Source organism: Hyalella azteca, unplaced genomic scaffold (genome assembly GCF_000764305.2).
Source record: "Hyalella azteca isolate HAZT.00-mixed unplaced genomic scaffold, Hazt_2.0.2 contig17967, whole genome shotgun sequence".
NCBI lineage: Eukaryota > Metazoa > Arthropoda > Malacostraca > Amphipoda > Hyalellidae > Hyalella > Hyalella azteca.
The window spans coordinates 734,945-762,334 of NW_025947728.1; the positions used below are offsets into that span (position 1 = coordinate 734,945).

General features: G+C 39.3%; 2 protein-coding genes across 3 annotated transcripts; both read right to left on the reverse strand.

Annotated features, from left to right (window-relative positions):
- Positions 1-470: 470 nt before the first annotated feature.
- Positions 471-20,340, reverse strand: LOC108673435 (protein spaetzle 3). Of its 2 annotated transcripts, none has more exons than XM_018161264.2 (6): positions 16,521-20,340; positions 5,524-5,648; positions 4,925-5,012; positions 4,353-4,663; positions 3,541-3,666; positions 471-2,941 (listed from the first exon to the last, which is right to left on the reverse strand). In XM_018161264.2, exons 1-6 carry the CDS (start codon positions 17,169-17,171, stop codon positions 2,785-2,787), a joined length of 1,458 nt encoding a protein of 485 aa, XP_018016753.1. In that variant the 5' UTR covers positions 17,172-20,340; the 3' UTR covers positions 471-2,784. The 2 variants fall into 2 exon arrangements, with proteins under 2 accessions (XP_018016753.1, XP_018016754.1); XM_018161265.2 differs by lacking the exon at positions 16,521-20,340 and adding an exon at positions 7,780-8,120.
- LOC108673428 (uncharacterized protein KIAA0754) lies at positions 17,493-24,294 on the reverse strand. Its single transcript, XM_018161256.2, has 7 exons — positions 23,387-24,294; positions 22,801-23,136; positions 22,084-22,152; positions 20,310-21,882; positions 19,184-20,178; positions 17,938-18,049; positions 17,493-17,652 (listed from the first exon to the last, which is right to left on the reverse strand). The coding sequence occupies exons 1-7, from the start codon at positions 23,448-23,450 to the stop codon at positions 17,493-17,495; spliced, it is 3,309 nt and encodes a 1,102-aa protein (XP_018016745.1). The 5' UTR covers positions 23,451-24,294.
- Positions 24,295-27,390: the final 3,096 nt, after the last annotated feature.

Genomic DNA, 27,390 nt, shown 5'->3' on the forward strand with positions numbered 1-27,390 from the left:
GCGACATACGGTTACGGATTAGAAATGGAGTGAACGAGCAAGATCACACATTAGTGAACTGTTCGAAGAATCAGAATCCAAAATAAAATTGATTGTGAGGTAGAGTGAAAAATAGATTCGTGCTGAGGCATCAACAAATGAGGTCCAGCTTGGGAAAATAGCAGGGAAGGTAATGACATACAAGTTAATAACCAAGTTAAGAAAATGACCGCAAGCGGTGAAATTATGACCTGCATGACCAATACAGACCCTCATGAGCAATACACATTACTCACGTACCATATTTCAATTGAAATATTAGTGTCAAGCGCGCAAGTGATGATTTTTAGATGGTATAATGTAATGTAAACTTTCCAAATGTTATTCACAAAGCTCGAAAGGCGTTCGAGGTAATATATACTGAAGCCAAATGATAAGCGCCGTTGATTTTTTTACACGAGTGCAATTTCAAGGTTCAATATGAGTACACGTTAAAGTTTCAATTTAGTCCCTTTATTGTATAAGAGTAAAAAATACACAGCGTATATATTCATAGGTCTCCGGCAAGTAAATTACAGATTTTGAAGTTTGAACAACAAAAAATTAACCAGTGACCAATTCTACTGTTGAAACAATCATAAAAACGGTAACATTGTTCCTCACTCAATGGTGTCCGCGCAGGCCTATAACATCTTACTTAATTAGTAGACAATTCAGACAACCTACCACCGTCGTCTAAATTCTTATATATATGCACATGGAAAGTTTTCTTTTATTCAACAAGTCACATTGATGCAATGCTTTCATCAGTCACAAAAATAAAAAAATTAAAAAAATTATACGTTATCAAATCTGGCGAATCACTATGTTGCTAATGTTGTCCTACAAGATTGTTCTTCATGTGCTTGTGAGACTTTCAAGTGAAGTCAGTGTATACCTATATGGGGATATACTGTAGCTTTGATCGTTATTTACAGTACGCTTGATTTATCAATACCTTCCTCGTTGAAAGTGAATAAACTAATTTTAACTTAAATCTATGGTAACTTGTTGGTAGACAACGAGTTAATAGAATTTTTCTATTGCTTTCAATTATTAATAGAACAAGCTTTTTACACTCTGCACAATCTTTATGAATTTTCAACGAATCATTCCAATAACTACACATTGATCAGAAATTTCAAATAATGAATTCAGCACTCGTTACACCAACATTGAAAAGATACAAATATTTTTGGGAACTTCTAAGTAAATAAAAAGTTATATACCTGATAAACACCCACACGCATTGTCAGAAGAAGCAACATAAAATAACTAGTGTCAAGTAGGTAATACCCTAGTAGGTAACTCGCAATTAAATCGATTCTAAAGCTACATTAAAATAACTTTGCTAATTTTGATAAGTAATTCTCTGTAAATAACGTGGAAGTTTAATCATATTTAACTGGAATTCATAGAATTTTCTCTAGATCACAATAAAAACGATTTAATCTGAGTCACATCTAAATTTCTATTTAAATCTCAAGAAATAAGACCCAATCTCATTAAAGAATGAAAATCAGTGATAACCATAAACTTATGAACTGCTTTCAATCACATAGAAGTGAACAAGTTGCATAGATCATTTCGATACAAATTAGTCTTTGAACCTCAACTTAAAGAAGCATTATTCGATGCGTTGAATGAATGACAAAAGGAAAACACTACACAAGTGATCAGAAACCTCAAAAAGCAACCGTTACTTATAGAGCAGAAAGTTTTAAAAAATTAGGCACAAGAAATCTGAAGTCTATTCCATTTCGTAATTGTAAGTTTATAGTCGCTCAATTTTTGGCAAATTGGAATTAACAATTTAAAAAGAAAAACTACATACTAATGTTCACTATGAATTCTATTCGGCAAATGTGAATTCGTCTCAATGTCATGAAAATATAATAAATTTTAACAATTATTAACTCTTATGGCTTAAGTATTCAATTAAAATCCAATGTAAAGAGTACCTACCTAATATTGGAAATTTTATGCGTTATTACTTATTATACGTTGTCTGCAGATGGTAACTCTAGTTACCAGATCCGAACATCATTATAATGGTTAACTTATCAATAGACAATTTTTTCATTAAAATTGAAACTGTCAGCGGGGCGAGGATAGAGACACAACGGTTAAGACGTCAGGTATTCTAAGGGTCAAGACGTCAGGCATTCTATGGGTCGAGTCGTAAGGGATTCTAAGGGTCGAGTCGTAAGAGATTCTAAGGGTCAAGACGCCAGGGATTCTAAGGGTCAAGACAGAAGGGGTTCTAAGGGTCAAGACGCCAGGGATTCTAAGGGTCAAAACGCCAGGTATTCTAAGGGTCAAGACGTCAGGCATTCTAAGGGTCGAGTCGTAAGGGATTCTAAGGGTCAAGACGCCAGGGATTCTAAGGGTCAAGACAGAAGGGGTTCTAAGGGTCAAGACGCCAGGGATTCTAAGGGTCAAGACGCCAGTGATTCTAAGGGGCAAGAAAGAAGGGGTTAAAGGGTAAAGACGCCAGGGATTCTAAGGGTCAAAACGCCAAGTATTCTAAGGGTCAAGACGCCAGGGATTCTAAGGGTCAAGACGCCAGGGATACTAAGGGTCAAGACGTCAGGGATTCTAAGGGTCAAGACGTCAGGGATTCTAAGGGTCAAGACGTCAGGGATTCTAAGGGTCAAAACGCCAAGTATTCTAAGGGTCAAGACGCCAGGGATTCTAAGGGTCAAGACGCCAGGGATTCTAAGGGTCAAGACGCCAGGAATTCTAAGGGTCAAGACGTCAGGGATTCTAAGGGTCACATCGACAAACGCAGCAAGACGGGAATAAGAACCAGTCGACAAAGATGCCTTTGCACTCGTTCTCCAGATCATAGGCGAGCATTCGATGCCACTTGTACTTCTGCTCGCAACCGCAGTCGCCGTTGCAACGCTTCGTTGACGATCTCCTGTACGGAGATAACTTATCGAGTTACAAGCAAGAGATAAAAATTCAAAGTATTCAGAAAATGCAAGGAATAAATTTTTCTTAGAAAGTATTCAGAAATGGTCGTGAAATAGAAAAATATAAAAAAGTGGTAGAAATTTAAATAAATTTGATGTCTTGTAAGATTTTGTTTCACATACACTACTAAATCGGATACCTATACGAATTATTTATAAGAATTCCATAAAGTTTAAATTTCTTTACAAGGAATGCGATGCGTACTATCGAATTAAGAATCATCATCTTGTACTCATTAATTCCAAAAATTTACGGAAATAAGTATCTAGCTGAAAGTGCTCACTTACGTAATATTATTTCACATTAATTGAAAATTATAAACGTAAATCCCTTGTGTTTTAGCAAAACAATATTTTTTATTACATTTTTCATAATTTTAAAACAGAATAATTCCACATACTTTGCGCATTAATAAAAAATTATCAACAGCATAGAGGCTTACTATAAAGAAATGGAAATTAGAACAGAGGGTGAGGCTACGAAAAAAAAGACACCACAATTCATATATTCTCCTTAATTTGCTCTAACTAAATCACATCTCACGTGCAAACTTCCTGGTGGATGACTTGAGAAAACTCGCTGAGGTTGACGATGGCGAGGATCTTGCCAGCAGAGTTGCTGGCCCAGTAGGGGGTGACGATCTCCATCTTGCTGTTGCACGAGTCAAGTCTGCATAATAAAACAATTTCGAGTCAAGTCGATAAAATAAAACAATTTTGAGTCAAGTCTGTAAAAAAATCATGTCAAACCAAACAATTTTGAGTCAAGTCTGCAAAAAAGTCAAGTCAAATAAAAAAATGTTGAGTCAAGTTAGCAAAAAGTAAAATCAAATAAAACAATTTTGAGTCAAGTCATATAAGAAAATTTTGAGTCTTGAAAGTCAAATAAAACAATTTCGAGTCTAGTCTGTAAAACAAGAGTCAAGTCTGCAGAATAAAACAAATAAAATCGATTAATACGCTGAAAATCCTTCGTTAGAGCCAGAAAGGAGTTATTTTCATGGGGATTCAATTTTCAATTTCCTATTTTTCTGGACAAAGAGCCATTTTTTAGTATTAACACTAAACTATTTTAATACAGAATGCTTTTCCAGAAATTTTGTAGCTTCATTTCAAATAGTCAATTTGTCTATGAAGAAAACGAATGCAACGAATATGATTTAATGAGAAAAATACTATCAATGAACTCTAAGAAATAGGAGATCACAAATAAAACTGTAGGTACCAGAGAAGGAAGCTCATAAACAAACTACCAAGAAAGTACCGACGAAATAAAGCCCACCGAGATATTTCGACTGTACCGACGAAATAAAACCCACCGAGATATTTCGACTGTACTGACGAAAAAAAGCCCACCTGTTGCTGTTAGATGTGCTGGTGGGAGGGTTAGGAACACTAGGTACACTAGGTCTTCTATTGCCTCCTGCAGGAGCTGCCTGACGACGTGTCCTGTTGACGACCTCGTCATAGAAGGTGCTGTAGAAACCAGGACCCAGGTACGTCGAGATGGTGTCAGCTCCAGGAAAATCTTCAATATTCTCTTCGAGGTTCAGTAGAATGTCGTTCAAGTTACTAGCGAAGATGCCAGTGGAGTTTTGTGGAGCCGGTAAAGGTTCGTCCCCGACAGACCTTCCCATGCGGAAGGATCGAATAGCACTCTCAACGATCTGAAAAATTATCGAAATTAATAACAAGACGGGGTAACAAGACGGGGATTCTCAGTTTATCCGTCGCTGCACAATTAGTTCGATAAATTTATCGCGTACAAAATTACGTAAGTGGCTTTGAAAATCTGACAAGTCACTTAATTAAAAATTCAAAGTGTGATTGCACATAAGACTAATTCCATTGTTATTATGTTCAAGCAAAAACGGTGAATCATGAGGATGCGACTGAATAAATTGAATTTTCTTATACATGAAACTGACCTCGCCCAGTCCCAATTCGCTCTGGAAGTCACCGTACATCCTGCGAGTGAGGGCTTTGTTCTCATCGATGAAACTTTCAATGTTTTCGCTGGATGAGAAAATTGAGAGAAAATCGTGATTAGACGTAGGTTATATTATAGGAACGTAATCAGGAGTCTGAATTTATGCTCCCGTAATATTTTATATGAATTGAAAAAACTCCTAATTGACGCAAAATGTGACTGCGGACTTTTTGCGAGGAGAAAAGACGATTGATAGTATATTCACTTACTCGAAAAATAACTTTGAACGTTAAATTTTTGCCACTAAAAGTGACAACGTAAAAGTTTTGGTTACGAAGTATAAGTTCCTCGAACAGGATGGAAGTTAATCATCCTGTAGAATCAAGGTCAACTGAAACATAAGAAGAACCAGAGGAATAAAAAAGCCCAGACCACATAAATCCATACAGAATGAATTGAAAGAAGACCTTATGGAGTTCAACAAAAATTAGCTACAGGGGACAACAAAAATTCAGGAATATGGCACAAAATTTTATCTATTTCAGTTAACGTATTTTAAATACAATGTAGGTATTACAAACAAAGGGCGCTACTAACGAAGGATAAGAGGTGCCGGCGTTGCGGCAGAAGAGCTGGTTTAGACGCTTGATGCACGGCAGTCCACGCACGATCTCGCCCTGCACCTCCACGCCCAGAGCAAGACTCAGCGCTGTCCACAACACCTGAACCATCAAAAACTTCTAAATGTTCCATAAAAAATGGGACCATCAATAACCCACTCACTTCCCAACAACACATGAGAGATAAAAAAAAAACATTTAGACGATCTATCAAAAGACGATCAATCCATTACCACTCACTTCCCAACAACGCCTGAACCATCAGAAACAGTTGAAGTTTCATCAAAAATGGGGCCATCCATAACCCTCTCACTTCCCAACAACACATGAGCGATAAAAAAAAACATTTAGACGATCTATCAAAAATGGGGCCATTCATTACCCACTCACTTCCCAACAACACCTGAACCATCAAAAACACCCGAACGTTCCATCAAAAATGGGACCATCCATAACCCACTCACTTCCCAACAACACATGAGCGATAGAAAGAAAACATCTAAACGATCTATCAAAAATGGGGCCATCAAGGCCCCATTTTGGCCACTACAAGGATGGCCAATAAACACACACACACCTGTACGACCGTCAAGAATCAATAACAATTTCCTAAGGCAGTCGGTGGCGTTAGAGAGCATTTTTGTTGATTAGCTTGTGAGAGATGTAACTCTTAAAAGAATAAATACTATTGCCTTTGCTTGAAAAAGTAATTAAGGATGAGGAAAAATCGCACGTATGATTGAAAAAATGTTCAAGACGGCGCACTATTGTCCATGTGGAATAAAACATAACAAACAATCAGCAATTTGAGCCGCATTTTCGTACGTTAAAGGTCATATTGTCAATGGTGGACTTAGCTAGCAACTTAAGTGCTATTGAATGTTTCACGGGGTTATGACTTTATAATTATTTATTTTTGATAATTCAGTCTTCCGGGAGGAGTAGACCATCTTTCCTAAATATCCAGTTACCGATCGGAGATTTTTTATTACGCATGTTTGTGTGAAATAAAAAAAAACACTTGAAAAGAAAAAAACGATGGTGACTTCCCATTTTCACCGTTTCTTCTTTTAATGAGTGCTTCAGGCGCTCACTATTTATGTGAGAGGCACCGCAAAATAGATTTTGATAAGTTACAATAAGTGTCGTTAAATGGATTTCATATACACCATTCATCAATCTCTAAGCCTGTCAAGCTATAAAAGATCAGTATGCCTTGAAATGTAACAGGATCGATTATAATATGTTGAATAAGTTTACGATCGAATTTTACGCTAACAGTAAAAAAACAATAAAAAAGCTCGAATTAACTCATTTATCGTTGCCATAGCGTAGATTTCAATCAATTAAGAAGCTGAGTTGTGAAGCTCGGGGAATTTCCAGTTACAGAGCGGTAGGCACGTAGACATGATAGGCCGTTACGATCAGGGCCTAGCATACGTGTGACATTGAAGAGTGAGCCAGGCTTAACAATTCAGAAGAGGGCAGCTGTATGGCGAGCGCCCTCAAAGAAAGACACATTAATTAATCAACAGTCTCAAATCCTCAACAGTCTCAAATCCTCAACAGTCTCAAATCCTCAACAGTCTCAAATCGTCAACAGTCTCAAATACCCAACAGTCAAATACTCAACAGTCTCAAATCATCAACAGTCTCAAATACTCAACAGTCTCAAATACTCAACAGTCTCAAATCCTCAACAGTCTCAAATCCTCAACAGTCTCAAATACTCAAAAGTCTCAAATACTCAACAGTCTCAAATCCTCAACAGTCTCAAAACGTGAGGAAAATCACTAATGAACAAGCATCAACTGCTAAAATCAAAGTGAGACGAGTATTCAAGTTTTAAAAATAATTCCATTAGAATAAAAGTTCCACTAATAGAACACTTGATTCTAAGTTCATAATTTATTCATTCAAATAACGGTTTATTAGTCGGGGGTCTGATATAAGCTTTTTTAACCATGTTTATACAGCGAAGTACTTGGAACCTGTGAGAGAGAAATAACAGTCTTTCCTGTTAATTGGCCCTTGCAAAAGTTGAAAATCAAAACAAGCATCTTTACATTAAATTGTACATTCATGAAGCCGCATGAAACAAAACTGAAAGCCCATGAAACAAAACTGAAAGCCCATGAAACAAAACTGAAAGTCACATGCTGTAGAATGATATTATATATAATTAAAATCTAAGAAATATGATCTAAAAAATAAAATAAAAAAAGTAACTCACCGTAATCGAGCAGGCCGGAAAATGCAGGAATTTAATTTTGTTCGATTTCATGGTCATGATTTCAACTGCGCTATCGACACATCCAAATAGGTTGGCTGCTATGCAATTTCATACATACGATATTTTTTAATTCAACACATTCTCATTTTAGCGATAACGTTAAAAACCAATTACCCAATAATAAAAGGCCTAAAAATCAACAGCTACAAAAATTCAGTAAGCCAGCACTTTCATTAACTGAAAACAATAACTCGTATGTGATTTTGTGTACAATTATGATCTTAATAAAAAGAATTATTTAATGCAGTCTCTCTGAGCTCATGAATATCTACGGCAGTTCAAGAAATGAACAAATAATACATCACAGCAGAATCAGAGGCAAACTTTAAGCTATAGATTCAATTCCAATTCAATTAATTAGATTTTGAATTGGATCGATAAATGTTGGTGGAGATATTGCAGCGATATTGCACAAACAGGAGGAAGAAATTGTAAGAACTTCTGGTAACCAATTGCTTTATTCATTATATATGACGCATATTTATTGACTTCGAAACTAGAGTATCAGTTGTCCAACAGTTTCTTTCCGATTGCCACCAAGATATTTCATCGGCAGATCAGAAGTTATCGTAGCAAGTCGAAGCAAGTAACGAATTAGTTGAATATTAGTTCTATACCAGTTGCATGATCTTGGAATTGCGTAGAAATATTTTAATATATGTGGATCATTTGTCACACGCTATTATATTTTAAAGTTATTTATAATATTCCAAGTTTCGAGAACAAGATTAGGTATTTTCACACTGAACCGCTGAAATCATAGTATAATAGAACCATGGGAGTAACCAACTAAAAAGTACATCTAAAAATGTTGCTAAATATTTTAAGCTAACAGCATTGCATGATATACACTTTTAAATTATTCTATGCGCACATAGATGTAGAACACTAGAACAGGCATAGCTACAGCTGACCTTGGCAACCGAGCATGACAAAATGATATTCAGCTCACATTCGGCAAAGCCGTCGAGTACTTCAGCTCGGAAAATATTTGTGTATCAGAACATTCATGCGAATAATAAGACTCTAGCCAGGAATATTTCAAATTATTAAGTAAAGTATTATCAAGTTGTAATACAACTATTTAAAAATAAATATAACTACAATTGCATGCATTAGAAGAAGTTTTAATACTGGGACCACGAATAGCTCGAAGTTTTCCTGGTTCGCTTAGAAACCCTCCACACATCTCGCCATGCAGCTATGTAACTATGCGAGAGAGCCTACCTAAAGCCTACACCTTTTTTGCTCCAACGAGCCCACACTGCAACACAAGCAACGTGTTTTCGTTGCAGTTGAGAGCCACAACACTATATTATCTTCCCACTGAACCGCTTTAAGGATCACCGCACACAAATGTCTAATTGAATCACACACGACTGGTAAACAAGATTTCTGCTTCAATGGAGCCTTAATGAAGCGAACCATCGTCGGGGCCGTCGCTGTGTTCGATTTTAGAAGCATTGTTCATCGTCAAAGCCATAACGATGAGCAGACGCTCTAAGTAATGTAAGTCTCATTTTAAAACGAAATGTTTTTCGTTGATGGAATACGGAAATTGAGAAATTATCTACGACATTCAAAACATGTCAACTTGTCGGATTTCTGGAAATACATTCACCATGATTTGACAGAGACCGACCAACAAGCTTAGCAACACCCCGAAATTCGGGCGCAGAGTATTCAAAGCAAGTTTGGGGGTATGTTTACAAGGACAGGTTTTCTGAACCCGATTTTGAAATGATGCAATATTAACTGAGCAAAATTTAATATAATACGAAAAAATAACACAGAGATACATTAGGATGCCAACCTTTAACTACAAAGAGTCACCCAGGTTAACTGACGAGAGAATGTTAATAGTGTTAGAACATTTATATCTTTAATATATCATCTTAATTCGTTGGTGATACTAACGCTTGATTTCTAATAAAATGAATCGCGAATCAAATCGAAATCCAATAAGCAGCACAAATTAAAGTGTTTCTGAAATCTTACATGTTCTCAATAAAATTTGCCAAGTTCCAACAAACCCTAATCTAGCTCCACTACTTTGTAAACAATTTAATTTCAGTTATTCTTGAAGATTATGACAATAACAGACAAACGGCTGAAAATTTAAATTTTTTTGATTACCCAATTCATCAAGGATATAAATTTTGATTTGCGAAGTGTGAAATCAAAACAATGATCTTCCGAAAGCAACACTTTCACGAGAAGTGAATTGCTTTAGAATTTCTCTGGTCGATTATTTAGGTGTGGCAAGCGTAGTCCCGCGGTGGAAACTGGCTTAGAAAGCACGACTTTTTGCGCATAGCCGAGGATTGGCCTCACCTCCTATTGCCTATCTCATGTTAGTATGTGCTAAACCACAACCGGTTTGCTAATGTCTCAAATCGAGTGTAATATTCAGAACATTGCTTTCACTGCACAGATAAAAGATGGAATGTGTAGCATTTTAATCCGGCTATGTTAGCTGCTTTACGACATTGATTATATCACTTGAATGTTGCCTTGAGATATTTCGATCTCAGCTCCCAGTCAGAAACTTTCACTTGATTGCATAACGTAGGGTACGACTTGCTGATGAACTAGAAAAAAAGATTCAAACTCAGGTGATGTTGACTCTTGAAAGGATAAAATAACATCGGTGCAACGATTTGTCGAAGTAATAAATCATTCAACTTTAAAAACAAAAGAAATAATCACAGACGGAAAACAGATAATATAGAGGGAATATAAAAAATAGCATTCTCTACTACCATGGATCATGGATGATTAGTCGCTTCAAAAATGTTTTTGACTTCCAATGAAAAATTCTCGAAAACACACTGCGAGTAAAACAAAGAAGACCAAAAATAGTATGCTCATCGAGCATATACATATATAGACAACTGACAAGCATAAGGATGCCAACAAAATATAATTATCACTTGTCTTGTAGAATAAAAAACTTAATGCCTCCCCCCGATCCCATGCGAGGTGCAACAGAGACGAGCTGTTGTTGAAGCCGAGGCAAGCATAAGGAGGCCAACGAATATAATTATCACTTGCCTTGTAGAATAAAAAAATTAATGCCTGTCCCCGATACCCTGCAAGGTGAAATAGAGACGAACTGTTGTTGAAGTCGACGTGACCTTCAGCAACGGCAACTAAACGGTCTGAACGGACTAGGAAGTGCAGCTCTTGGAGCTTCCAAACGTGTTCTCGATCGCTTTTATACATGCCATCAGCACAGTTCACTGTGAGCTATAAATAATGGCAGAAACGAGGCATGATGATCAGTGATAATTTGTCGATCAGAAAAACTAAGAATTGAAAGATTTTTCTTGCAGACGTTATGTTTGAAAAATCGCAATGAAGTATTAGCAAACAATTTCTAAGATAAATAAGTTTTAGAACTGCTCCAGGTGATGTTTTATGTAGGTATATTTTTCAATGTTTAACCAATAGTTACATAGGCTACGCAGAATATCAGAAAGCAAATTATTTTTAATAAAAACATTTATCAATGACAAATGGCCAAAAGTAGAGCTTAATATTCATACTTCAATAACTATTATTTGCATTTAAGGTAGATTCTGAGTCCTCTAAGAAATAAATTGGCAAACTATTATTAAAATAAATGAGTAATTTCATTCATTAATAATTGCATTTACGGTAGATCCTATGTCCTCGAAAAAATAAATTGGTATGTTATGTTAAAAAATATATTGATACAAAGAAACTAATGGGGGTCCCTCATTTATTTATGTCCATGCCTCATCTTTTAAAAATATCTTTTAATTGATAAATTCTCCGAGCTAACATGCCTAATAAATCCTTTGTTGCCCAGAGAAATCAGGCAGTTTGAAATTTGAGTGGGATGTACGGTAAGTAAATTGCAATTTTGGTGAATCTTTGCTGTAGCGGCAGAGTCATCGCCGTCCTGAATGGCATAGTACCTATTGTCTATTAATTTGCTCCCGCAAAAAGAAAATTATACAGAGTACAATTGACGAAATTCTTGCTTCAGTACACACAGTTGCAAACGCTGATTCTCAACGATTTCATTCAGTTGTTACTTCACACCAATCAATTCCCGCAGCTGCACGTCCATACATAATTTATCAAGTCAGCGAAGTAATTTGTTAAGTGAATAAAGGCAAACATTCATCATAGAGCATAGGCCAAGTTTAAAGAAAAATAAAAGTTGTGGTAGAAAAACGATAAGCCGACGGACGACCTTGAAGGTGGCACTCGCAAATGACATGGACGCTGTACTTTTATTCAAGCCGAAACAAACAAAAATTAATCCTCTAATAATGCGGTCTATTCTCAAGCGACAAAATTGATGGTTAATTTTGTTGAAATATTTATTGTAACGTTTAGGAAAAATATATACTATTAATTATCATGATAATTTCAGTTTGAAATTCAACCGTTAGAGGCAGCCTCAAAGATATGAGCGGTTGAGCACCTTAGCCTTGGTGTGGCTGAGATTAAAGATTAACGAAAAAGAAAACAGAATGCTAAATTTCGACGCTCAATTTACTGACACTGATATCAAAAAGTCTCTTGTAATTGAAAATAAATACACATAAACCATGGTAAGTTGATAACGGTAATAATAATGAAACTAAATCGACAGAAAACGCTAATAAACTTACACAAGGAGATATTTACCGTAGTTAATTACCTACGTTAACTCAAACAACTCAAGCGGAGTTTGTGTTTAAAATCAGGGGATTTACAGTTTATAATGTTGAACTAAGATTTTACTCGGACTTTTTGCTTGTGATCGGAATACATGACTTATGAGGATAAAAATAAAGTAATAGTATAAAAATGATGGGATCCTCGAAAAAACCTCGGTTTAAAAAAAATAACTCATTTATACATCGTCGTGTTTTTAATTCTGTTAATGTAATGATACAATGAATCAATTTCGATTTAAATAATCCAAAAATCAAACTAGTAACCATTTAGGGTAGAACATTAAAGTTGAATAAAACAGTCAATGCACGACTACAGATACGAAACACTTATAGAATTCTTTTCCTCTATTAACTCTACCATCACTGCCTACAATAGACGTCCACAGACGTAAACACCGGCAATGCTCTTTAGCAGCCGGGAAGCAATGCGCCATACAACGACCATTTATCACCTCTCACGCTTGACTCCAGTCGCGCACTGAAGAGTGAAGACTAGGCTGAGTAGGCAAGTTCCTCCTACGACGCCAGTTGTTACCCAGTGCATGGAACCCAAGTCAGCGTCTTGGAGACTTAATTTCTCCTCTCATCGATTGTTCGAAAACTAACGTTGTACGTCATCACATCTGAACGATTACAATATCTGCTTCATTTAATTGAATTTAAAAAGAAAACTCAATTTAAAGTACAAGATTCTATGTAAACTTTTATAATCTCAATCAACGACAAAAGGCTTTTGTAGGGCGCATTGTTTTTTTTTTTTTGCGCTACTGATGAAAGTATTAGAGTTCAATTAATCACTTTAATAAGAACCGACTGCCGTATAAAGAGAAAAAATATAACTCGGTACTCACTGCAGTGAGTCACAGAGAGCGCATTTTCTAGTCTACGAAAACTTGAGGTCACGGACAGACGGACGGACAGACGGACAGACAGACAGACGGACGGACGGACATGGCGAGCACAATAGTGCATTTTTTCCATAAATGAGAAAATGCGCTAATAAGCTAAAACTTTGCGCTAAAGCACATCACACCATCGCCATTGAACAAATAGTTGTACCATAAAGCGAGAAATTAAAACTGGGGAAAAACAAGTATGCCATAACGTCAACCACGTGTATGATTGATTCCGATCTCAGTGGCTGCAACCTTCCAAGCATCACCTTATCATACTAATTGGTTACAAGAATAGGCAAGAAGCAAAGAAGCAGCGCTGTCTCCATTGGAACTCAAATGACGAAAATACGACAAAATAAATTAAGTAATTGGCAATTTCATATGGTGTCTATTTAAGCTATTCATGCTTGGTATTTCTTCTTGAAATGAAATTGTTCTCTAGGTCAAGTGAATAAATAAATATTGAGACTTTCTCGCGAACTTTTAATACTATAGATCATTTCTGAAAGATCTGCTTGTGCAGGAATCACTAACAAATAGCTGAAATCATGCCTCCACCAAACAATTAACATTTAGATTTTACACTTAACCTGCCAGTTAACGCCTGGAGAATATTATATATGCGACAACTGACGATCGCAATTAAATTTTTTTAGGGTAAAGTGTCAGAAAGTTCTCATAATTTTGATTTTCTCATCTACGTGTCAAGGAGTCCGGACACAGCGGGCCGCAGCTCCCATGTTGCACCTATCGCTCAACGTTACCTCATCACGTCTAAATTTGCTTAATAATTGTGTAAGGATATGTTTACTATGTTTAAATATGCTCCTCTATCGAGGAAATAAAAATGGAAGGATAGGGGAAGTCTTAGCAAGAATTCTGGACTTATGATATCGTTGGTATCTCTATACGGGTCGGCATGGGAGCTTGTGAAGGTCAGTCAAAGTTCAGTGGTTGGACGAGACGGGATGAATTCACCCGGCATCCCGCGGCTGCTATGCATTATTATGCAAAGGTATGGAGTCGCGCTGTCCTTAGTCCTTACGCACAAACCGTCAACTCCGATGGTTGACAAACGACATCAATTAAATTCAAGACTGTTACTCATTGAATTAATCAATAATCGTAGATGTTGGGAGTTCAACCACGATGTTGGCTACTTACATCAGTTTAAATAATCGATTAGTTTATAGAATTTGTTAAGTATTAAGTCTCAGTACCGATTAGTCGGAGGGTATAGCGAGCAATGAATAATACAGATGGCAACAGCATAAGTTCTTGAACTATCGGATGAATCCTAATTTACTGATCATGGATTCTGAAGTAATTCCTAATAATAGATATTCACTGGTCTTCTTTTCATGTATATACGATGCTTGGAAATTAATAGCGCATCCAACACGCTAATAAAATTTCAAAACTCTCATAAAATTTCATCAAACTATGTACCTAGTTGTTAGCACAGATTATTGCGTCTGACTGTTGGTGGCTCGTACTACACTGAGCCTCTTGGTTAAGAGTTATTTAAAACTTTATCTGTCGTAGTGTGAAATGAGTAAATATCCATACAGCGGCGTTTGGAGACGAATCATGTGGCAATGGGAAATTCTTGAGCCATTGCGGCAAGCAAGCAGACTGTGAGTCTGAAGCATTCCTAAAGAGCACAAAAAAAGTGGCGCCAGAATATCAAGCCGTAAAATCCGTGATATCGCGTCGGAAAGGTTACCATTTCTGGAGACTAACTCAAGTAGGAGAAGTCCTGCAATCGTTTGTAGAAAAAATTAAAAGGCAAAAAAATATGGCAGTTCACTCACTTTCGCAATTGAGCAGCTCGGGCGTGGTTGAGAATTTAATATTTTTACCGAAATAAGGCGATTATGATTGGATGAGTGCTGAATTGTTAATTTAAATTTATTATATCAGGATGAGGTAAACTTACCTAGCCTATGGAATGTCTAAAAGTGAAAATTATCTGTTTTAAAAATTCAGACGCTCCCAAGTGAGGAGCTCTCCAGGATGGTGTTCTAGTATCTAGGATAAGCAAGGTTGTATTAAGCGATAACGCGGGCTCATATTGATATCATGTTCCTATCATTCTCAAATGGCAGTAGATTGAAGCGATAGTCAGTTCCGCTGCAGGACAAGGTAACGGCTGTTGCGCACCGCTGTCACCTTTATCGTTAAACTCTTTACTAAATTAAAATATGAACAACGTAATGTGGTCACGAATATTTTTATTTCGTGGGGAAGATGATTTGTAAACTAACGCTGCCTCATTTACATCCAGCCGAAAATTTGGCACTTGTAATAACAATTTTCTTCATTATCAAAATTATGGATTAGCTTTCATGCTAAATCGTGCATGAATTAAACATGTATTGATTGTACATATTATTAGGGCCTCTCCATCATAAGTCACATCAAAGTCCGGCAGCTATTGTGTGAATCTGTACATGATGAGGTGAGAGGTGATTGCCTTGATCCATCAATGAAGTACGGTATTTTTACTATTTAAGCGAAAAATCTAACCCACGTTAATAGATACTGCACACTACTTCTTTATTTATTTATTTTAGAACATTTAATAAATTAATACTCTCGCAGGATTGATGGTTAGTCGTGGATTAGTGAGTGGGAAGCCTTGAAGCACAGAAAGAAATATTAAAAGAGACCAAATCCGAAATTACAGTACAGTTATAATGGCGTGGCGCTAGTCACTGTTTACCCCTGACATTTACACTCGAGCGCCAGCGCGGCTTTAATTGAAGTCTGGCGTCGCAATCGGTAAAAAATATTCCCCGAATGATAAAGGAATGTCGTAAGGTGGAAAAATTTACAGGCATACTCTACCTTTGAATTTTGAGCAGTGAAATCAATTAGTAAAAAATTATAAAGGCTTATATAATAATGACTAATATTCAAGAACATAGCTAATTAGCAACTATGCATCCTAAAAGATAATGAACTTAAAATTAAGCCGTGAAGTTTACTTAAATTGATAAATTCAGAATTTTGTCAAGACAAAGTTTCTCGAACGTCATGTGAGCAAAATCAAAAACTGCCACACCCCACCAGATACTGGACTTACCGGAAGTTGCATGATGGCGTCCGGAGAAGGGCTATGTAAAGTCATCCGCGGATGCACCACCACGGGAGGCTCTGAGTCGTTCAGAATTTTAACTGCTATGGGACCGCGCACGCGACTCGACTCGAAAGGATCTGCGTGCTCCGGGCTGCGGGTGTCCATGATCGGCACGTGTCCTCCAAGGTGGACTGAATTATTGTTATCAATGGGCAGTTGAAAATGGCCGGCATCTAAGTCAAGAGCTGCGGCCAATTCTTCAGTCGTTGCTGCATCTGTCGTACTCTCTGTGGTAAACGCTGCTGAAGTTGTTGCAACCTTTGAGCTCGTCTCTGGCTTAGGTCGACCTTTCCTTGAATTGTGTGACCTCTTAGTGATTGATGACTGCTTATGATGTCCTCGTGAGCTTCTTCGACTAACAATATTCGAATGTTTTGTAGAAATGTTGAAGATTCGGGATTGAATAGGTGCGATGATAGACTGCAAATTGGTTTCTTCAGTCGAATTTAAGACCGAGGTGATCAAGTGTTCTGAGAACTGAACTCTGGTTGTGTTGGAAAACTGAATAAAATCAGGAATACTGTGAAAAACATTAGGCTGTCCCATCATGGGCGCACCTATAAGGGTCAGGTTATAAGTAGTCGGAGGGAGAGCCATAATATTGGAGACTGGAGCTCAAATTTTAGTCCTTTTCTGCGACTGAGAATAAAATGAAATTCCCAAGTTAATTATTTTCACCGTTCAAAATAATGATAACTATATTGACAACCTCTGTCCTATCACAGCAATGCTTGACATGTTTGCGTCACAATAACAATAAGTAGAATTTGGTTAACTAGTCACACGCACACACGTAGCTGTAATCACAATACAAAAATCAAGGTTTCTAATAAACTAATTACAGAAAATCACTGGTCTGCTGTATAACTGTGTATCAAAACTCCGTGGCTGAAGTGGGCCGGTATCTATCGATCAATATTACGCGGAGGATGACACCACCCACGTCTCACATCCAGTGTCAGCACCGCTGTGCGGGGTGGGAATGACGACAACCTCGACACGTCCTAACTGATCGAGGAGCGAGTTGTAACATTCAGGAACAGCCTGTCCCATGACTTCCTCGGGGTAGAATTGAACCCTTCAGGGCAAGATTTTACAAACTACCGTGCGAATTGCTTTGGTACCTGACAATATCCTGAATGATATCTACCACTTTTTCGTAATTGAGTATCACACGGTGACACGTCATATTTGAACTTGATTTAACACACTCAACTATTAAGAAGTTCACTAATGGAAAAGTGTCAGTAAGTTAACTATTACTACGCAATACATTGCTACGTGATTAATAGAGCGAAGCTGCATAAACCAGCACGCAAAGAGAGATGAAGCTAGTCTGCTCATGCCTCGGGCTGTGTCTCACGAATCGACAGCCACCCCTCCACCCTCGCCCCACATGGGAAGGCCACACTTCGTAAGTTCGTTCCTGGAAGTCTCACTCATTGCCACGGAGGGAGCTGCAGTGCACAAGCACCCTGTGCAGTCGGAAGAGACGTAACTGAACAATTGGTTCGACTATCGGCAGTAAGATGGAGTGAGTTTATAAATTGGTGAAGTTACGGACCGCAAAATAAATTTCGATCATGATTTCTAGATTTGAACGCGATTAATTATTGTTACTTACCAATAGTGCTTGTGAACATTGATATTGCCTAGTTTGATTCTAGCATTCCTGCTTAAGATGATAGAGTATTTGCTTAAAATTTAGTTCTTGTTTACTCAAACTCGTCCGGAATCTGAATATTTGTGCTATCAACTACGGAATTTAAATGAATAATTTCTTAAGTTCGTGGTTCCTTGTTAGAAGGCGACATGAACGATCAAATTAAAATTTCTACTGAATTTGTATAATTATCCAAGCGAATAAACGACGCTTCCAGCTAACTACTAAATTCTGCAATAAATAAATGCAATCAATTACGTCAATTTATTGAGGCCTTTTTTACCTATTTTCGGAGATAAAAATCTACTAGCACACCAAGGAAAATGGAACAAAAATTTTCTTAGTTTCAAACGGTCGCGTAAATTTACACTCGGTAAAGGCAAACGCACGATGAATCATAAATGTAAGATTTAATGCGTGGGCATTGGTTTGTGAAAATATTGTCCAACATATGAATTTAAGCAAAATTAGATAAATCATAACCCAATATAACCTTAGCGCCGAGTCTTCGACTTGTGTTTGCGCTTATTCTTCATCCGGCGTCCTCCATCGTTCGTGGGATTATCATTTATTTTCACAGATGGATCGCTTGCAGCTTCGAAGGTATTAGATGAACTTTTGATCAGGATTCCATCAGAATTATTTCTCTGGGGTTTATTCACGATAGTAGTTTCGCTTTCATTGCCTTCTGAAATTGAATCAACCGATGACATTCCAGTACTGCTCTCTGCTGTATCGTCTGTCGCTACGCTGCCAGCTTCACTATGTCCGAGCTCATTCAGGTTAGCAATTATTCTTGCATTTGATTTACTCATATTTTCATTAAATGCATAATGGCTTTCTAAAGTCTTGGAATGGTGTATATCTTCACGTGCAGCTGCTAAGGAATCAGCATTTGACATTCCTTTAGGTGATTTTGAACGGCTGCGTCTCCCGGCTGTCACACTGTCAGCCTCGGTCACACTGTCTCTCTCGGTCGCCGTACAGTCAGCCTCGTTCTCATTGTGTCTCTCGGGCGCCGCACAGTCAGCCTCGTTCACACTGTGTCTCTCGGGCGCCGCACAGTCAGCCGTTGGTGACGCGCTTCTCTCGGGCGCCGAACAGTCAGCCGGTGGTGACGCGCTTCTCTCGGGCGCCGAACAGTCAGCCGGTGGTGACGCGCTTCTCTCGGGCGCCGAACAGTCAGCCGGTGGTGACGCGCTTCTCTCGGGCGCCGAACAGTCAGCCGGTGGTGACGCGCTTCTCTCGGGCGCCGAACAGTCAGCCGGTGGTGACGCGCTTCTCTCGGGCGCCGAACAGTCAGCCGGTGGTGACGCGCTTCTCTCGGGCGCCGAACAGTCAGCCGGTGGTGACGCGCTTCTCTCGGGCGCCGAACAGTCAGCCGGTGGTGACGCGCTTCTCTCGGGCGCCGAACAGTCAGCCGGTGGTGACGCGCTTCTCTCGGGCGCCGAACAGTCAGCCGGTGGTGACGCGCTTCTCTCGGGCGCCGAACAGTCAGCCGGTGGTGACGCGCTTCTCTCGGGCGCCGAACAGTCAGCCGGTGGTGACGCGCTTCTCTCGGGCGCCGAACAGTCAGCCGGTGGTGACGCGCTTCTCTCGGGCGCCGAACAGTCAGCCGGTGGTGACGCGCTTCTCTCGGGCGCCGAACAGTCAGCCGGTGGTGACGCGCTTCTCTCGGGCGCCGAACAGTCAGCCGGTGGTGACGCGCTTCTCTCGGGCGCCGAACAGTCAGCCGGTGGTGACGCGCTTCTCTCGGGCGCCGAACAGTCAGCCGGTGGTGACGCGCTTCTCTCGGGCGCCGAACAGTCAGCCGGTGGTGACGCGCTTCTCTCGGGCGCCGAACAGTCAGCCGGTGGTGACGCGCTTCTCTCGGGCGCCGAACAGTCAGCCGGTGGTGACGCGCTTCTCTCGGGCGCCGAACAGTCAGCCGGTGGTGACGCGCTTCTCTCGGGCGCCGAACAGTCAGCCGGTGGTGACGCGCTTCTCTCGGGCGCCGAACAGTCAGCCGGTGGTGACGCGCTTCTCTCGGGCGCCGAACAGTCAGCCGGTGGTGACGCGCTTCTCTCGGGCGCCGAACAGTCAGCCGGTGGTGACGCGCTTCTCTCGGGCNCTCGACTGAAGCTGGTGGTGACACGCTTCTCTCAGCTACCTCGACTGAAGCTGGTGGTGACACGCTTCTCTCACCTTCCTTGAATGACGTCGTAGTTGTTACGCCCTTCTCGGATGCATCGAATGAAGCTGGTGGTGACACGCTTCTCTCGAATACTTCTAATGAAGCTTGTGGTGAAACGCTTCTTTCGGTTACCGGTACCTCGAATGGTTCAAGTGGTGACACGCTTCTTGAGGTCACCTCGAAAGAAGTCGGTGGTGACATGCTTCCCACTGATGCCTCTAAGGATGCAGGTGGCGCGACGTTTTTCCAGGAAGACTTCAATGGATCCGGTGCTGACACGTTAATGCCTGAAGGCGGCAAGCTCCTTCCTGCAGCCACATTATCTGACTGCGGTGGTGAGCTTCTGTCTGCAGCCACATTATCTGACTGCGGTGGTGAGCTTCTGTCTGCCGCCACATTATCTGACTGCGCTGGTGAGCTTCTGTCTGCCGCCACATTATCTGACTGCGGTGGTGAGCTTCTGTCTGCCGCCACATTATCTGACTGCGGTGGTGAGCTTCTGTCTGCCGCCACATTATCTGACTGCAGTTGTGAGCTTCTGTCTGCCGCCACATTATCTGACTGCGGTGGTGAGCTTCTGTCTGCCGCCACATTATCTGACTGCAGGGGTGAGCTTCTGTCTGCCGCCACATTATCTGACTGCGGTAGCAAGTAGCTGTCGGGCATCTCATCCGACGAGAGCGGCAAGCTTTTTTCTGGCACCTTGCTATATAACGGCCGTGGCAAATTTTTTTCATTCACCTTGCTATGTAACGTCATTGGCAAGTATTTTTCTGGCACCTCATGAACTAACGACCGTGGCAAGCATTCTCTTGGCACCTCATGATTTGACGGCAGTGGCAAGCATTTTTCAGGCACCTCATGATCTGACGGCAGTGGCAAGCATTTTTCTGGCACCTCATGATCTAACAGCCGCTTCCAGCTTTCTTTTGGCACCTCATTATCTAAAAGATGTGGCAAAATTTTATTTCTCTTTTCCGTAGGGATTTGCTTCTGCATTTGGTCTCTTAACGGTAAAGAGCGAGGAAGGATTTTGGGTGAAAGTTGTATCGTTTCGCAACTTCTTTGAGCAGAGTGATGAGTGAAAAAAGCTTTCCCGGCGCAGTTGATTCTTTTTGAATTGTAGGTATCAATTTCTCGCGAGTCTGTGTGCATAACTTCAAAAGCTTTGCCAAAACTGGGTAATGAGGAATCGTGCATGCGCTTTACAACGTCAGACGCCAAAACTTGCAGAGGCACTGGTTGGGCCCCCGAAGTATTACTCTTACTAGCCTGCTTTCCAGCTTTTCGATCGAAACGACGTTCACAAATCTTCATTTTACTGCTGGGGCTCCTGTGAAGCATTTCAGTTTTATAACGGAAATGTTCAGGGGGCGTAGTGTGCAGACTTTCGAGATGCCAAGCCACCAGCACGCGCAGAAGATAGCAAAATATTATTCCCGTAATAATTAAGAGCGTCTTGTTTATTGAGGCTGACGAGAGAAATGACTGGATATTAAACACGGAAGAAAAATACTGAAATCAGTACGGAGACTGATAATTCAGTACGGAGTTGATAATTGTGGCATATGCAATACTCGACGAAAATTGACGTAATTTACAATCATCTACATTACGTAATACTGTAATACATATTCAAGTTTGTTGGGAAAGTAATCGAGTTTCATTTTTACCTGGTTCCAATTCTGTCTCAGAACGATGTACGTAGTTGTAACATCGTTCATTATCCGTTTTTTCTGAAACTGAAAAGCAGCGGGTTGAATAACGCCAAATTATGGAGATACATTTTAAAAATCAAATATAACTTGTATTATGTATAATTATTCACATGAGTTATAGAACAATTTCCAAAAACGAAACAATGATTAAAAGCGTATAAAACGGTTCTAATTGAACATATATCAGTCGAAGTTTGTGTGACACCATAAACGTGTAGGGGGCAGTTAGGGCGCGTATACACGTTACCTACATACCGTGTCGGGATTGTAGCCGAGAATAAAATATTCAATCTTGAGGAATAATGAGACAAAATGGAGGGAGCTGAATGATTTAGAATATTTGAAAGCGATTTTTATTCGACAAATAAATGTTCAAAATTAAAAAGTTTAGTTTTCCGTTAAATTGCCAAACGTGGGGAACTCTTTGCTGAATGTAGGTTTGAAAGAGTCTCCTGATAAGCTAACTAAAGTTCCTAAATTTACATATTACAAGATGACTGAGTTCAGTATGACGTTGTTCCTTCGAGTTAAAATACCAGGCAAAGCCGGACTTAATCAACCAGCTAATTGTCTATTTACTTACCAATGTTGCGAATCGATTCTTAAATTCCTTTCAAATCATACAAGAATAACAAAAAAATTGGGGGAAATACATCTAGGTTCGAATCTCACCGTCGATGTAGTCGTCGATCACCGTACACCTTGGTAGAGAATCACGAAGGTGATCTAAACTATGAGATCTTGTGAAACTTCCAAGAACCTGAAGCGAATCTCTAACAGATTTTCCAAAGTTCTTCGATCCGGGATCAAATATCCAGCCACGTTGACGATGATTTGAAAGAAATTTATCGACCGCTTGTCCCAGGTGTAACAATGAAGCTTGAAACTGCAGAGGTAGATTGTGAAGTAATTGTTGTTTTGTCATCGCGAATTTCGAAAAATCCCCGTTCATGGAGTAGTCGTTTGCTATTGCATCCTCCATGAACGATTTCTGGTAGTCGTGGAAGTCTGCAGCAGAGAGAACGCATTGCTGGCGATGACAGCTAGTATATATACAAAAAAGGATTGGCTTTGGATTGGAATTAAGTCAAATATCATAAATGGTTATCCTAGGTCTGGGTCTACGTAATGGTACAATTAGATGCGATTACATGGTATTTTCTTCGTTAAAATACTTGAATTCAATTTTTCTGTATCAATATAAATGGGTCACTGGCGTATCAGGAACAAAGTATAAATATTTTTATTTACCACACACCTGCGCCAGATGCCAGTACGATTTGTAGACTCAAAAGACACATCAAGCGCTCACTAATATTCATGATGAACACAAAAGCCTGATGAATAAACCGTTGGTTTTGTGCTTATGGTTGTGGTCTCGACACGATCGGGAAATTTGAAGATGAGCTCCCTGGGGCAGATTTTTGCTAAGTATGTTTGTGTATTGCTAACAGCTCTAAAAGCTGATCTTTTGACCGATCTATCGATGCTGACGCTATCACAAATAAATTAAAGGGATTTTAATTAAAACCATATAATATTTTGCCATTTTCGTGCAAGGAACGAAGGAGATTAATGTATAATGTAGCCTGTTCAGGTATAGAAGCGGGCTCACAAAGACCGACATGATTGCAAATTGTTTCATGTCATCAATGCGGCTCAGCCTATCACGAGCGGATCCGCCCTCAATAGGTGACTGCGGTCTTGGGGCTCGGTACTTTCAAGCAGCAATATATCTGCTTAGCCTATTAGGTTTTTTAGATTTGGGGCATAAGGTCAAGAAATTACTGTCCTACTTTCTTCCAAACTACTGTCCATCTTATTAGAGACTTGCAGGAGTTTACGAGGTTTTCAACATATTCAAGAAAGAAAGAGGATACAGTCGCCAAGTTCGCCACCATTGTGGTTATCAGGTAGACTTTGAATTCTATGGAACCACCATTATATAGTGTTAGAGATGAGACATCTGAAATGCATTGCGCAACTGGGTCACCGTGTAGGGTAGTGTATGGTCATAGCCTCGATTTATATTCTATGGAGTTCTTCCTAAAAAAGGAGTTTCTTTCTTGGACACAGCACACTAAAGCGTTAATAATCCCAAAGGCCGACCAAATAAATTAGTCGCCGAAAAATAAGAACTCGAAAAATGGTGTCACAACATTTTCCTTTTCAATCGGCAAAATGGTCTATGAATGCGCCATCACGTGTGGTTCAGCTCCGGAAATACCCTTATTCTTTCGGTGTTTGCTTAAAGTAATTGGTAAATCGGCGCGATATTTGAGAACGCGTCTTCGATCGAGTTAGAATAGAATAGAATAGAAGTGTCGGCGTTGAAGAAATAGGCCCATGGCCTGTTGCCGATTCTTGAACTTTTCGTGACTTGATTCACAAGGGATCCGGCCTTTGGAACCCGATCTTTCTATAGCTGACGATTGATTGAGATAGCTGCTGGACTTATTGCCTGATCCGTAATTTGCACGGCATTTTAAGACTGAACATATGCTCCTGCATAGCTTCGTCTAGTCTGTTTTTGAAGATGTTCACACTCGGAGCTTCAACGATGCTATCAGGGAAGCTGTTCCACATGTCGGTGACTCGAAGCGAGAAGAAATGTTGTCGCATGGATGTGTTCCAACGCTGTTTTTTTAGTTTATAGCCGTGGCCCCTGGTGTTGGTTCTTGTTTCAAATTCTAGTAATCCTTCTGGGACCTTGTATAAGCCATGAGTATACTTGTATACTTCAATGAGGTCCCCACGCAGACGTCGATTTAACGATTTAACATTTTTATCTGGATTGTGATTTCAATTACGTTATTTACTATATTTATTTAGATTACGTTAAGTTACCATATTCTACAAAACTTGAATGCCATATAGGATTCCTTCTAGTCAGAATATTGTATAGGCACCATATATAGCTAGTTAAATTTCCGTACTAATTGATTTATCTAACCATCCTGCAGCCAAAATGGGGTAAAATGTAACAATGTAACTTCATTTTGATTAGCCGTGTAATTTGTAAGGTTTTGTGTAGAGAAGGATTTCAAATTAAATAATTCTCATTACAACACTTCTCTTTAACTTCACTTCTTGTTTGTCTGTCTGCTACAAATCTTGTAATCAAAATTTAATACACTTCTACTTATCCAATCGATCTGAAATTTTGCCCACTTGTGTAAAGTTGGAGACAATGCATGAATCAAATGTCAAAATAAATGATATTAGGAATGAAATTTTTTTTTTCAATATTAAAAAAATTGAAAAATAATTGTGTCAGCTACAAATCTTATACCTGATATTTGATAGACTTTTACCTGTCTAATTGATCTGAAAATTTGCATACTGGTGTGAAATCAGAGGCAATGCACGAATCAATTAACAGAATAAATAATTTTGAAAAAAAATTTTATATTAAAAAAATTTAGATATATTTAAAAAATTGAAAAGGTAATTTTTTTAATTTTTGAAAATTAGATGAGAAATTCATTCTACATCTGTAAGATTGGAGACACTGGATTCTTTGGAAGTGTTGTCTTTAAAAAGTAATTTTTAAACGTATATTATTTTAATGTAAAATTGAAACAAGAATTTTGCTGCCATCCTACGGGCGCACGCATTCGACCTCATCAAGTCATGTCATGTCATATGTTACTGTTATTTCCCACATTTTTCATATTATCACGATCACCGCTGCAGTTTCAAGTTGGTCTGTCAAATAATACAAATATGAATAATGGTATATAATACAAATATAATGTATCGAATAATATTTCCATATATATTATAATTAATCGATAATTTAATTTATAATTCACGGCAAAGTGGCGTAATGTCAACCCTAAATGTTTAGTGCTCAGAACATAGTTTATATTTCTAGGTAACTAACTGCGTGTACACTTAGACTTAGAGGAATGAGTGAGACTTGTCCAAAAAGCGATGCACTTTCTGCCCTTGTGTGGGTCATCCTGACGTAGTTTGGATGACCCGATAATGTGCCGTTCGGTGCTACGTTTGCTCTCTGCTCGAGCAGTTGGTAACAAAGTGTGTCATTATTTGGACAATGTGTCACATTCATTTTTATGAGTATTATTTGTTTGATACTATTAGAACAATGTACATGTATGCCACCGGTCGGACAAAAGCGCGTGAGCGTTAGCGTGGGTTAACAGCGTGGGCCAGCCCGGCCCTGAACCGGCCTTATACCTGCTCTCCCTTTAGCCACGTTTCATTACCTGAATTCGTAATCAATAATTATGGAATTAAATATATGGTTTCACATGCTCATTGCTTTGCCCGAGCGGTATGTATGCCTCGTAATTTATATGAGCGTATAAGACTAGATCGTTCTGCGTGCTAACCCCACGTTGTTGATGACTTCGTGTTCGGATGGTTCTGCCATTTGCCAGGAACGAATATTCATTGCGGCGATTAAACACACGGAAATAACGGCCAGAAGGATTAAGAACAGGATCAAACCGGCAAATAAAAATGAAATAAAGCTATCGTACCCTGAATCAGGATAACATGCTCCTTTTAGTTTAAGTCTTATCTGTGGGCGTCATGTTTTGATGAGAAATGTAAATTTTATGGTATAATTTATGTATTGCTTGACATTACAAATTAGAACTACTTTCCCGCTTTTTTTAAAAGTAAGGTCTCTAGCCGACATGCGGCAGTAAGATGCTGTTGTCGAAAGTAGCCAACATTCTACTGCGTTGATGTGTGGCCTAGTGACGTCTTCCAACGATGCTGATGCGATATATAAACCCTCGCGACACGTGTTGATCCGTGACCGTACTCTAAGTCTTTTGAGCCTTATTTCTGCTGTTTAACCGCTACAAGCGCAATCATGGTGGGTTATGTCAAGAACAGCTGGTCATTATGTGATCGACTTTCACCAGCAAAACTGGCTTTAGATTCGCCAAGCACCTAGTACCTCGCTGCCACAACTGTCTCCTCTTCAAACCGCTAGGAGCGTGGGCTGTAGCCCACGTCGGCAAATTTTTAACAACCTCTTCCATAATCGGGGTTGCAATGTATCTTAAAATAAGGCTAGTTGGCTACCGGGTTTTCATTTTTAATTATCACATTATCTGCGTCTTCTTATAGCTTAAGAGATCTTAGTATATGAAATGTTTTTTTTTATTATTATATAAACTTCGGAAACGTGGAACTCTCATTGCCTTGTCCACGCTTCCTGAGTTCCACCATGACTGTTCCACGCCGATCGCGCAGCAATATTCATGATCTTAATTTGACTTA